The sequence below is a fragment of the Python bivittatus genome, unplaced genomic scaffold, assembly GCF_059951505.1.
Source record: "Python bivittatus isolate LINGU-HERP-01145 unplaced genomic scaffold, Pbiv_v1 ctg000980_np1212, whole genome shotgun sequence".
Lineage (NCBI taxonomy): Eukaryota > Metazoa > Chordata > Lepidosauria > Squamata > Pythonidae > Python > Python bivittatus.
The window spans coordinates 47,323,989-47,338,701 of NW_028277125.1; the positions used below are offsets into that span (position 1 = coordinate 47,323,989).

At 37.0% G+C, this 14,713-nt stretch overlaps 1 protein-coding gene across 6 annotated transcripts in view; it reads right to left on the reverse strand.

Moving 5' to 3' along the window:
* SH3PXD2A (SH3 and PX domains 2A) overlaps positions 1-14,713 on the reverse strand; it is a 261,206-nt gene that overhangs the window by 45,714 nt on the left and 200,779 nt on the right. The window contains exon 1 of one of the 6 annotated variants that reach the window (XM_088132408.1): positions 3,509-3,674. The exons of the other annotated variants lie outside the window; for them this stretch is intronic. Within the exon in view, the coding sequence (XP_087988534.1) occupies positions 3,509-3,563 (55 nt within the window). The 5' untranslated portion in view covers positions 3,564-3,674. Of the gene's footprint in view, positions 1-3,508; positions 3,675-14,713 lie in introns of those variants that run through there. 6 annotated transcript variants of the gene reach the window in all.

The following is a 14,713-nucleotide window of genomic DNA, read 5'->3' on the forward strand; positions in this document are numbered from 1 at the left end:
TGAACAAGACTTCCCAATATATGTACTTGCTTCCTTGAAGGAATTATGATCCCATTTAGAACAGCCAGACTATCTTACCTATAACACTAGTATTTTTTTGCCTGAATTTAGTTTAATAGGTTCCATCCATTTTCAGCTCTGAAACTCATTCCTGACATTCGAATATTTCACTTCTACTACCTTCCTAGAATCAGACAATGAGAAAAAATGAATTTGTATGTCTTTTGCATACTAGTAACATACCAGCCCAAAGAAAATTATTAGAAGAAATTCCCACCATTGTAAGAGCAAGATTATTGTGATTTCTTAAGTTCAGTTTTCCACTACCTTGGAAAAGTAGTGGAATGCTCTTGCAATGGTGGGAATTTCTTCTAATAATTTTCTTTGGGCTGGTATGTTACTAGTATGCAAAAGACATACAAATTCATTTTTTCTCATTGTCTGATTCTAGGAAGGTAGTAGAAGTATAAATGAAAGTATGAAATATTTCTACATCTTTAATTTTAGCTTAAGATAAAAACTTATAATATATAATTTTTTGGAATTAAACACTTTGGATCATAGTTCTGTGACAGGACACTCGCTTTGCTGGCAGAAGTTCCCAAGTTCAAACCCTGTTATCACTGGTTCTCGGATAGCAGGTGCTGGGAAAGTTCCCTCACCTCAGACACTGGGAAGCTGAAGCTGCTATCAAAGAGATAATACCTCCAAGCCTGAAGGAAAAGCAAAGTCAGAAATTATATGAAGCTGCCTTATAATTAGTCAGATTGTAGCCCATCATCATCCAGTCAAGTATTGCTTGGCAGCAGCTTCTTCAAAGTGCCTTGCCTGGCTTTCTAGTTGTTAAATTTTTGAAATTTGTGCCAAACCACTCTGAGAGGAGAAAAGAGACATTTGCCAGAATTGGGAGAAACTGTTGTCAATGTTCATGAAGAGTGATTTTGTGAATTCCTAGACCTTTCCAACAGAGAATCCAAGCTGCTTTATTCTAAAAAGCAGCTATCCTTTAATTGCAAATTCTACTTTTTGTTGCATGATTAAACAGAGGGAGGTACTGGGGCAGTGATGACAGCTCTTCAGCTGTTCCCCTGGAATTGTTCTGTCCTCTTGAAGGGAAGAACTACATATCTTATACATGACCTAGGCCACATGAACTAAAGTAGGCCAGACTAGGAAACCAGAGTTACAAATGTTAATACCACTTTTATTATAAGGTTATAGTAACAGAATCTTGCAAGTCTGACTACACTTCCCCCCTCCCCCCCTTTATCTTCATGAGAACTAGGGAGGGTCATGTCTCTTTGTCAAATTACATTTGTGCCCCGTACTCAGATTTTGTTTATCTATTACTTTGATTGTGGTTCTTCCTCCTGTTCCTCAAGGTTATTCCTACTTCCCATTACACTTATTTGGTATAACAGAGGTAGGCTAGTTTATCAGCAAAATAAATATTTATTTATAAATATTTATTTTTAAATACTTTTTACACATATTTTACACATATTTTAAATACTTTTTACATTAATAAATATGTAAACAAAAGACAAACTCTGTCTGCCTACTTGCTCCTTCAACTTTGAGTACTCATACTCTAAGTAGGCTCACTTTTCTCTAAGGCAGAAAAAAACAGAATTATTTGATATTTTAAAAAAGTATTTTCTACCTTGCAATGTTCAGACATTCACAAAAAAGGAGATTAGCATTCTAATCTTAAGAGACATGATCACAAAAAGAGATGCCCAATTCTTCAGAGGGGATCATCACTCCAATCTTAAACATGCAGGAAATTAAACTCTTGTTCTTAGATTTCCAGGACTCTTGAAAAGAGCACAATTTGAATTTGTGACATATGTTATATTTCACAAAGATCCCATCATACAGTAAAGGGAGTAAAAGGAAGTGACAATGGGGGGTGGGGGAGAAATATACTGGTTTTAGTCATGAAGCAAATATCCTTCTATCCTGACAAATCATGGACCTTTCATTAGTCAAGCATGCTTGTGTGTGTTAGCAAAATGTCTTCAGGCTTCTTCCATGTATTGTAACTACAGTTTCATGGGACCAGAATTATTCACAGGAAATGGCTGGCAACAGATCATCCTTCCTTAAATAGGCAGTCCAAAGACATTTTCCCTCCAATGACATTTTCAGTTATGTTTTTCTGTTCCTCATGGACATTTTTCCATCCAACCAAGTTCAAACAGGAGTGCATTTTTCAGTTGGGGTTATATTTAGTTTTGCTGCATCAAAAATGATGAGGCATAACAAGCATTTGGATTATTCTGAAATCAGGCAAGGGTCACAAAAATTGGCTTTTTGATTATATTTTTAGTTTCCATGTTTAAATAAAAATAAAAGAAGCTTCTATCACTTAGCCTTGTGGAGTGGGAATGCAGGAAATTTATAATCATGCTTTCAAAGAAAAGTAGAGTTTATTCTGCCCAGAAGACAACGTTTCTGTTCCTTACCCCTGCAATTCTAAAACTGTCATTCTCATAGAACTGCTTCTCAGACTGGAACATGGTTTGTACCAAGCTGCTATCCAACAGCCCACCAAATAGAGGTATGTCTATTATAGCTACTCTATATCAGGCAACCACGTTATTATGAGATTCCAATATTTAAAATGACAGAGGAACATAGAGAAGCAGGCATGTTCAGCATTGTTTTAAAAGCATCCTCCAGATTTTTATCTGTCCACTCACTCACTATATAAACATAGCTTTGTAAAAAGTTCAGATGCAGCCAGGGAGTGCTCATGTACTTGAGCATGTTGCTTTGCAGCCACCAACATCTACCCGTAAAAATGTAACAGTAAATCTATGTGCCATTTGAATGAGGCAGCCACCCGCCATTAGCAGAAAATTCCTCTTCCCTTCTGCTGATTAAAAGTACAAAAAGCCACAACATTTTTTTTTCATATTCTCAGGATTTATTTTGAGAGAATTAGTGCATGAAAAATAAAACTATTACTAAAAAGGAAAAAATATTGTTATTGGTATGGACTAGTCAACCACTCAGCAAAATGTGTTAGGTTTGAGTTCACAAGGTTATTAAGCTGTTGGATGATATCCTACTTTTGTTTCTAAAATAAGGCTACCCGAAAGAAAAATTCTAAGTTATGTCATTTGGGATTTTTTTGTATGCAGTTAAGTGAGTAAAAATCAAGTTCAATATTTGTAAATTATACAAAAACATAGTAAGCAATTGATACCTTACAGTCTCAAACAATCCAAATTTATTCTAACGGTTCAAACAGTTCAAACATGTTTAATACTAGATCAGTCTGGCAAAAAAATAAGCAGTGCCACAAATTTTCTCCAGACAAAGTTCCATTATGATCCAATTTTCTAATTTCTTTAACAATCAGATTCAAACACAACATTTAATCTATAGGCAGGTTATCAGGAAACCTGCGTAGTGCCATCAGCATTATTTTACATAGCTTTGCATCAAACCCCTTCTCTCAACACCCTAGTAGCAGAAAGGAGAGCAGAATATAGCCTACCAAACTGCCGACGCCACTTCCTGAAGCAGCCAGGGGCTCCTTGAACATCCCCCATTCACACACCTCTGTCTCACAACTATTCTTGGCTAGCGAGCTCAGAGAAGAAGATGGAAGCAGCAGATACACTTTCAACTTTACAAAGCTAAACCAGCACTCTCTTTCTTTTGCTTCCAATTTTTCTTTTAGGATTGGCTCCTCAAATTTATTCAAACAACATCTCTGGCTTTGAAGCCACGCCTCAAGTAACGGAAACAACAGTCGACCATTTGGAACATGTTTCTTATAAATGAGAAACCCACAGAGCAGTCAGCACATCTAGCAACTGCCAATTAACCAAGAAGGTTGCATTGCACAGAGAAATAGACTGGACGATCAGAGATAGCCACTCCCCAAAGCAAGACAGTAATCTGAATCCACATTTCCTTCCAAGAATGTTCTATTTTTCTAGCCTGATGATTATAGCTGGTAAAACACACAACTAAAACACACCATTATAGAGCATCTACAAATATACAGAGGAAAAGGACACAACATGCTTAAAGAAGAATGCAAATCTTATTTTAAAACCATAGTTTTATACTATGCAAATTTCTTTTCAAACAGCTTAAAAGTCTAATCCTGAGTTCGTTGTCCATATATGCAGCACAGGAAATATAATGTAGGACTCCCTCCTTCTGAAATCCTTCAAATGTCCTAGACTACAATTACATTCATTTATTTGTCCCTTAAAATACAGACAATATATAATTCTATTATAGACTCATGGTCTTACCATTTCAGATATTTAGACTTTTTTAATGCTAACATACACAAATTGAAGGTAGCTGGATTTTGGGTGGAATAATAGTGACTAATCCTACTGTTTTATCATCCATCCATCCGTCTGCTGCATCAAAGCTCATTTTTCCCAACCTGACATCCTTTCAGATGCCTTGAGACTGCAGAATTCAGTTCCACCAGAAAAGAGGAAACTAGGCAGAAGCAGTCGGCAGGAGGTCAGGATGGTGAAATTCACAAAAAAGGGTTCCAAAGACGTTGGAGGATGAATCACAAGGAAGCAGTGAAAAGGGGGAGGGCTCCTATATTACATCAGTTTCCCTCTTGAAATGAGTTGGGATTAAACTTCCAAATTCCCATGCACTATGGATTTTCTGCTTGGGAATTCTGGGGATAGATAAGGAATATACCTCTGAACTCGGCTAACTTTAATATAGCAACCATTTCAAATTGTTTTTCTCACACATTGAGCATTAATGCGTAAGAGATTAGATGCTCTTGCATTTTTGTTCATTTTTATCAGAATGTCAGTGTAAACATTCATACAGCCTCTGTTTAAACACTTCAGCCTTTCTCTCATCTCTGGCCTCTTTCAGCTCAGGTAGAAGATAATGCAGAATTCTGTAACCCGAATCTGCTACTGTTAGGTTTGTGTGACAAATTAATGAAGTGAGGCATAAGAATGCAGTGACATTCCTTTTATTTTTCAAGGAGCATCAGAGACAAGATAAATAAAGCCCCATGGCAATATAATTATTTCAGTTAGGAATAAATCAGCTGTGAAAGAAGAGCTGAAGTTACATATTTGATCAGAATTACAAAATTGCAATGAAAATTCAAGAGCAGACTCTGCTGAATTCCTTTTACAGATAATCATTGTGCTTAGAAATGAAAAAGGAAGTCCTAATACATTATCTCCTGTTTTAAACATACATCAGCCCACCCATTAGAGTTATACTGCCCTTTGGATTTGGGAAAAAGGGGCTTCAGAGTGTTTGGGAGCACACGGGTAGCACCTGTTTGCTTAAACCCAAGACCTCTTTTCCTCAGGTTGTATAACAACTATGCAGGACAGCCACATGATCTTGAGGAAAAGTGCAGCTTCTTTAAGGAGTTGCATATGGGTGCTTTAGAGTGGCTCTGCGTGCAGGTAAAGCACCTTTTTACTTTCTGTTCTGAAAGGGTGAGCAGTCCTATTGCCCATATTCTGAAGTAATGAAAAGAGATCCTTCTTACTTGTCTGCAAGTGTTGAAAAGTAAGCAGGAAGGAGCTTTATGGCAGTCGTGCCATTATCAGTGGAATGAGGTGCTCTCAAGGGATAAGTCAGGCCCTTCGCAGGCTTTCAGGAAAATGCTGTATGTTCTTTTATTCCTTACCTTGCTTTTTTAGGCTGTTATTTACATATAACCGCTGGGTTTATTGCAATATTTCTACAATACACATTTGGTATTTTGGGAACATTTTGACTTTTAAAGGTAGTCTAAAACTATTCTTAAATACATGAATACATAAAACTGGAAGCTAAACTGTTAAGTCACAAAGCTTCACCCCTTCTCTTCCCACTTAGATGGTTACCATATATGGAGAACTTGGAGAAAAATGTATAAAGATTAGCCAACACACCACTCACATTTCTCTGGATTGTTCATAAGGCTACAAAAAGAGCAAGATTTGATTTGGAAGATACCTGCTTTGATTTGGAAAAACCCTACATTTATCCAAAGTAGCTATTTACCCAGAGCAAATACACCTGTCTATAAAGATTCATAATTTGATGAAAAAGAGTGGCACACATATATGCATGTAATTATGTTTATTGGCCTAAAAACATCCTTTGTTCTTATGTAAGATTGGTGTGCACAATCCCTTCATTTCTGCTTTAAGTGTTGCGTAACTCCTGACGCTGGGATTTTAATACCCATGAAAGGCATACAATTCAATCTAAGAATTATTTGAAAGTAAACTTGCTGTCTGTAGAGCAAAACCATCCATCTAGCAAGTTGCAATTAGAAAATTTCAGGTAATTAGTTATATTTTTAAAATACTGTTTTGAATGCAGAATTGAGCAATGAAAATAAAGAAAAAAAAAGTAAAGAAATACATTCTGAAACTGGTCTTATAGAACAGCTTTTTTTAACTTTGTATCTAATGGCCATGTTGGCTGGGGGAATTGAAATTTGATGCAGCAGGACAACATCAGACTGAAAAGCGCTAATATAGAATAATCTGTAGGGTGGAAATTCCAATTGGAATAATATAGAATACAGATTATTCTATATTAGCGCTTTTCAATCTGATGTCGTCCTGCTGCATCAAATTTCAATTCCCCCAGCCAAACCTCCTGATTTCAATCTAATCCTGTAATCCCACAGAGATAGAAGATGGGTGCCTTTCAGAACTAGCTCAGACACCAGCACACGGAAACACAAGAGTTAAAAAGCATCTAACAAAACAGAAATAAATTGACAACGTATTGCTTTGCATTAATTCTAATGCAAGCTTTTGAAACAAATTATGAGACTACAATGAAATGAAAACCATGCCAGTTTTCTAGTGATAAAGTTGCAGCTGCAAGAAAAGCCTGGGCACAAAAAAAAAAAAAAAAAAACGGATTACGTGCTGCCAAGCAGGTGTTGATTCCTGGTGACCACATAGACCTTCTCCAGGATTCGTCCTAAGCCTGGGTTTTTAGGTCTCTCAATGGTGCATTCATTGCTGTTGTAACTGAGTCTATTCACTTTGCTGCTGGTCATCCCCTTCTTAACACATTTAATAAATTTAATTAATTAATTAAATAAAATACATTGAATAAATAAATTCTTCCCCCCCCCTTTAATTTTCACCAGCATTATAGACTTCTCAGGGGAGCTGGGTTTTCACATAATGTGTCAAAATTATGATAGTTTGAGTTTTGTTATCTGTGCCTTGAGTTAGAACTTTGGATTGATTTGTTTTATGATCCATTTGCTTATTTTTCTGGCTATCCATGGTATCCTCAAAGTCTTCTCCAACAGTGTCCAATATTCTTTCTATCATGTCCACAAAAAATAACTACATGGAAGTATTTGGGAACATGGAAGAAGGCAGGTAGTCCTTATTTAGTGATCACAATTGGGACCAGCAACTTGGTTGTTAAGCGAAGCAGTCACTAAGTGAAACCACGACTGTGCTTCTAATCTTATTTCGGCTTTCCTTTGCTTTACTGACCTGAAAGGGTTATAAATGTAAGGACTGGTCACAAAGTTATTTTTTCATCACTGTCATAACTGCAAATGGTCACTAAACAAGTCAGTCACTAAATAAGGACTACCCGTACTTTGTTCATCAGGAAAGATCAAAATGGAAATACTTAAATGACCCCACTTTTAAGATCCTGAGATGCTTTCTCTGAATACTTTCTCTGAACAAGTTGAGCAGTGAGAAATGAGGAGGATCTAATTTGAAAGAAGTAAATGGAAAAAGAACAGTGAAATTACTTAAGATGGGAATTTGACAAAGTTAGCGGAATATTTAAAAACTATAAAACAAAATACAATTACCTAGTCAAAAGTTCTCTGTTGCCATGAGGCCCTTGAATAAAACTGTATACAGTTTTAATATGGCCAAATAGAAATCAGATTATAATTGTTAAATATTTGAAGATCCTGAGGACAGTCCTAAAATGGTCATCTGGGTAAATTCGCATGATCAAACTGTCATACATATTGAGCATATGTAGACTGCACTGTGCTGAAGAGGCATCAGCAAAAGCGTCACTCACAACTAAGCTTGTGGTTTTACCATGTTAAAAAAATGCAATTTTTGACACAAATAAGGGCACTTCACCTGGCAGAGTTTTCACTCTATTCTGCTAGCTGTGATGCTGGAAGGATAGCATGGTGGCATTTTTATATCCAAGAGCTTTTCATAAGCATTTTAATCATGGTTGCTGGCTGTAATTTTGAACTTCTGTGTGGGGAGAAGGCGGGACTATAGTTGAGCTTACCCCAGAGGCTGGGAATTGGGTTACATAAATATGCTGCCTGTTCTAGGCAGGGGAAATCAAACTCAGCAGATGTTTTTATAGAGGTTATTCAACTGATTTGATGGGTTGAATAGTTTGTTAATAAACATTGTTTAGGTATTCAAGGGAAATCAAGCCTTTTTAATAAGGATTGTGCAATTAATTAGAAAGGCTGAAAACAAGTTTACCTATATTCCAGCCACCAGGCATATGGGTCCCAGGATTGCCTCAGATTCTCAAGCCTAGATTTTGCAGCCTGCAGAACTCCACTGACTATCACTGCTGAAACTAACAGCAGAGTTAAGGATGAGGAATGAATGTTTGCTCAAAGAAGTGAAAATAGCTGTGTACAAGAACATGCGTCTGCCCACTTCATTATCAAGAAATGAGAACTGGATATGTCAAGAGAAACATACAAGTTGAACGGGGGACTTAAGGAGCCATGCACTCAAGAATGAATAGCTGATAAATGAATGTGGATGAACACAAATTTAATGGACCACTGAGTATATAAGAAATATGTTTCTTACATACTTACAGAAATAGGAAGTGATTTGGGCATGCAGAAAAAAATAAGTTAGGGTTGTATCACAAAACAAATACATGAAAAAAGAATGAATATGTTGAGAGGAAGGGAAACATATAGTAAGCTGGAGTTGGATGGAGTTGATGAGAACCCCAGAAAGAGAGAGATGAGAAGTATAAAGAAGGCATAAAGTACGAAGTACAAAAGGCAAGATACAGATGTGGTGGAAGCAAGCATGGCTTGCAAGAATTGAATGTAAATAAGGTGTTGTGAATGGTGTTCATATAAACTAGCTATACTTTTTTATCCCCTGATTTTATCCCTTTAATTTATTTTGCTTATGATCATTATTTTTCTACACTTCGGATAAAGTTGCTTACTCCTAAAAGGAACCATCCATCTAGCAAGTTGCAATTAGAAAATTTCAGGTAATTAGTTATAATTTTATTATAACTGTAGCATGTGTGTTACAGTTTCATATTTGGGCTTCAAAGTGGAGGCAGCAAAAAGAAGGAAAAAACAAAAAGAAAACTATTTTGGTACAGGTTGTTCAAATGTGATTGAGGGGCACACAGTGAATATGTGGTAATTCATAGCAGATAGAAAAGGAGCGATCTTATGCCTCCCCAGAACATTCAAAACACAAGACAAGATAATTGTTGGTCTATGGCCTGAGATACTGATGAATCAACAATGGGGCATTTGATCCAACTACTATTTTTGGTTCTTGCTGCCAGACTTGCCTGCATTCTCTCCTCAACTACACCTCTGTCTGCCAGTGCTTATTTGTTCCCCAACTCAGCTTTCAAATATTCTGAGACCAAGCCAGTAAAGTGTAATTGTTTCTGCAGATCATGTGTTTTGAAGTTAACTCTGCAGATGCTGAAAAGAAAAGTTGAAAGGGCCTTTTTTTTCCTGGGAAAGATAAAGCTTGTAACTGCAAAATACAATTAAACACTTTAAGGGCAATCTTCAAGGATGAAATGAATTAATATACAGGGGTGGGGTGGGGAAACCAGCTGACAAAATGGTTGTCAGCACAAAACACCAACAAATGTAGGATGGACAAGAAATCCTTTTCCTAACCATGAGCAGAAACAACCCCTTTCAAAACTTTCAGACCAAATAAACAAAAAGTTCTAGTTTCACACAGATCATATTTATATGTTTGAGATCATCCCATTTTCTTCTCCATTGATAAGGTCATTGTACTGAAATTTGATTTCCTAAGTGAAAAATTCCATGCCTTGCAAAATCCCTGCCATCCATGTTTTCATACATACCTTACATATGCAAAATTAATAAGATTTATCAGCTATCTCCTAGTTGTTGAATTAGCAGAAGGTATTCTATTTAGTAGAAATATGATTTTTCCAGTGTTCTAGGATATGGATAGGTCAGATCCTGTCTTAAGCAAGGCCTCTTTTCTCTCTCTCGAGAGGGAGATGAGATAAACTACATCAACACACACATTAGTAAGAGTTCTACAAGCATAGTTCTGCCCTGGTCACTGTACACCTTCTTCAAAGGAGGAAGCTACTGGAATATGCCGCTGCTCTCAAAAGCAGCTCCTCCCAGAACTGGATGACAAAACTGGGGCAGGGCTTGAGTATGAAACGTAGTGATCCATCTGGTTACCACAAGTGAGCAGCAAGCTACTTAAGAATTGAAAAGCTAATATTATAGTTTTAAGCTGTGTCTCTTGTCATTTTTTTCTGCTAGGATTTTAAAAAGCTTTTTTTCCTCCCATTTTCAACATTATTCTGCCCTGATCCTAACTGTTCATAGGTTCTTCCACTGAAGCCTTTGTATTAAGAATAACAACATAACAAAAAACTGAAGTGTGATCTTGGCTGAAGAAAGGTTTAACCTACCATTAATATGAAGAAAGGAAAAACAGAAATTAAATAAACTGAAAGCCATGTCAGGTTTGCCAGCACAGCAAACTATGTACATTCAGATCTTTGTACAAGATTTTGAAATTAGTAAAAGGAGAATTGTTAAATGATTGTCTCTACAAGCTCACATATCCAAAATTCAAAAATGTAGGGGGAGAGATTTGAAGCAACCTTTGTTCTCTTTTGCATGGAAGACCTATTATCAAATAAATAAAATAATAAGTTCTACCACTGTTTATGCTTATTACATATACAGGAAGAATATACACTTCCACTGTTCAGACTTATAGAAAATGTACACCACCCTATGACCCATAATTAGTCAGATATAAAGTCCAGAGTATTCTTCTTAAGCCATACACAGCTCAATTGAGGAGAAAATATTATGTCCAGAAGAAATGGTTCATGAAGAAATAGTCATCTACCTCAGAGTGCCAGCAGGTATATTTAATCACTCTTAGTAATTTAATTACAGAACTCACCAGTATGTAATGGTGACCCTTTTGAAGCATACACAAAAAAGCTGATATTACAGCCTGAACTCTTGACTGTGGTGGGCTCTGATTTAGTCTGTCATGAAGACTCATTTTGATCATAATAATAGCCTGAGAGCCCCGCAGCTAATGCAAAGGGGATGCTTAACACTGCATGGTTCAATTTTTCAAACTGAACAAAAAAGACAGAAAGTGCTGTAACTTTAAGGAAAAAATGAAATCAGCTGGGCTTCTTTTCTAATCTTGGATGTCTTTGCCTTTAGTATTATTTTGTCACAATGGTTTCCTGCTGCCAAGACACACTCCAGTTTCAAGCACAGGGGTAACTCTATCCAAATCAAAACACATGCGCAGCTCAGAGGATACTTGTTCTAAAAGATTAGATAGGTCTTTAACAATACATGAAATGCTCTTGGGGAAACACACTCCCCCCCCCGTTCATTAATATTAACATTAATATTCCCTGGACATCTATCTATCTAAACTGTCTCCTAAATCAGGGAGTATTTCATTCTACTTAGGAGATATCTTGCCATGAACCAAATACCAGACAAGAATGCAGAGAAGACTGGAAGCTAACTGAGAGAAAGAGAAGTTGTTATTCTGAAGCTTGGCTGTCTGCTCTCCAAAAGGATACATGCACTCAAGAGGAACACTGAACCACTTCACTATGGAACTGTTAAAAACAGGCTAAATTAATCAGTATCTCTGTGGAGACTTTTAATCTGTCTGAGAAACAACCACCTCTCTCCCCTGCTAAAAGCAGAGAAGTAAAAAATAAGTTAAGTGAAGCAAGTTGTTAGTGCCTGACCTGTACTTACAAGTTGAGGTTTTTTTCTACTCTGCAGTTCATTCCAACCCACGTGTATTCCAAGATCCTTTGGTGAAAAAGCCGCAAATAATCTGTTTTGAGTGGACTTACTATTGCCATTATTTGTATATTCCTATGCAGTTATTGTCTGGATTCCCAGTGTGAATTAAACATAAAATATGGTTACAAACTATAATAAACCATAATGCTTTACACAGAGCATTAAGTGAAAACCAATGAAATCACATTATGGCTTAGTGTGATATGTATAACAGTTTACTGCCTGAGATAACCTGAAGGCTTCTTCTCATCAAGTCTATTCCTTGCCAAAAATATTCTACCTTTTCAATAAAGTGTCCTTAAATGCTAACAAATCTATCACCTGAAGAACTATGCTTTTAAAATAGGTGTGCAAAAGTGCAACTGCCAGCCATTTCTTTTGTGGCCCTAGAGCCCTCCCAAATGGGCGTTGCTAAACATTTTGGCATTTTTTAAATGCAGCAATGCACCTATTTGCATTTAAGGAGCAAATTAGGTGTCTTAAGTTTCTCAGATGCTTAAGCACCCTTTTCATCCATTAAAATGCCTGAAACCCCCTTCCAAAATAGGCTTTAGCTTTTGGGATATAGCACTCACAATGCTGCCCCAAGCCTGATTGGTTTATTAGCTGATGGAATGTTGAGCCACAGCAATTAGCCATTCTAGGATACTGTTATATTCATATTTTGCCAGTACATAGGATTCATATTTTTGCTACCACGCTCCAGCACTGCTCACCATATCCAGTCCCATAAGTGAAAAGAGAACGCATTCCTCAGCACGCACATCCTGCTGAAGTTAATTTGCTCAGTGAATTCAAATGTTTTTGTTCTAGAATTCTACTTATGATTTCAATTAACACTCTTTTCTAGCTCTATTTTCTTGCCTCAGCTACCAATAAGCTAGTTTCTTTAGCCAAAATGCAAGAGAAAGTTCAGATTATACCAAACGAAATGTATGCTAGAGAATTTAATTTCTTTTAAGCTTTTACAATTCATCCACCATTCTTTTTTTTCCTCCTCTGATGACCCTCAGGCTTATAGCTGTTCCCAGATACTGCTTCCAGTCTTGAAATAAAGGGGATTCTCCACACAAGCGAAAGGAAAAAGGAAGGAATCTGGTGGTAGCATTAACGTGAATAGTGCTATCCTAGTCCTCACAGTACTAGCCTATCCTTGAAAATTACCTGGTATATTCTAAAAGTAAAGATACTGAAGAATATAAGGAGGAACCTTTTCAACTTTCTATAGAACTTTCACCTTGGCATATCAATGTGTTCAGAATGAGGTGCAGGAAATAATCAGACTCTGCTCAAACATGATAGACAATGCTGGTTGCACAAGTGTTCACCAGCTAGTTTGAGAAAGAAGGCTAAAAACACAGTCTCAACATCTTCTGTGTTGATGGTGAAGGAGGAGGAACTGGGTCTCTATTTATAGATATGCCAATATTCTGGAGACTTTCCACTACACCCACAGAACCGTTGCAGGTTGAAGAGATGATACTGTGCATCGGTATTACAGAGAGATGGGGTGTACACTGAAATGAGTAACAACAGTAATATCAGTTCAGTGATAATATGTACAACTATCTTTATGAAGAGCTAGAACTCTTTCCAAAATGCAAAAACTATTTGGGGAGAGAGAAAAAGTCACAGACTACACAAGGGAATGAGCAATTCCCTTTCCAGAAGTCTTGCCCTCTTTCTAGGGGTCTTTCTCATTAGGCAATTCTGTTTTCTGGACTCCTTAGTCTCCTCCTGTTGTGAAACCACATTCCTTCCATGGTCTCAGAACTACAACATCTAAAGGCAGCTTAACAGCCCATGGAAATCACAGCCAGTACAGTTAAATGTGAAAGGATTTCCAGTTTCCCCACTTTCTAATTCAAGTCTCACAGCATGAAGTTCATAGGAAATATAAGAAAATGCCTCCTAGTGGGAGTATTTTAGAAATATAACCTAACAAGTAGATAACATCTTGTGTCTTCTTAGAAGAAGCAATTCAACATGGAAAAGAAAGTTGCTGTGAAGTTAAAGTAGCCCCAATTTTAAAATAGCCCTTTTCTAGTTTATTGCACACTACATGAAAATACAAGATAAAATTAGTACAATTAGATCTTTTGGGAGACAGATCTGCTACTCACTGGCATGAACAACCTTGACACTTGTACTTCTATACCAGACCTGGACATTGTATGGCCCGTGGGCCACATCTGGCCCTCTGGCTCTCCCTGAATGGCCTGCATGAGGTCATTGGTAAATTAAAAGTCAGTGTAAATATATTACAGTAATACGTGCATGCAATACAACTGCACTCCTTTTATTTTGAAGGAACTGCTAAATTAACGTCTTTTCTCGTGTGACCTTGTGCACCCTCATTTGAATGTGTTGGCAAACATGTTGGACTGCTTGCTTTAGCCCTTAAAGATGTCAGCTAGTGTGAAAAAAAGAGAGACTGATTCAGAATGCAGAGTTTTTAAAAAGGTATGGACTTCCAAGTATTTATTTACTGAAGTCAAAGGTAAAGCTGTGTGCCTAGTTTGTGGAGAACAGATAGTGGTGTTTAAGGATTATAATGTGAATCGCCATCACGAGACGAAACACGCAGAGAAGTACAAAAACTTGACTGATGCAGAACGGGCACGGATGTCTGAA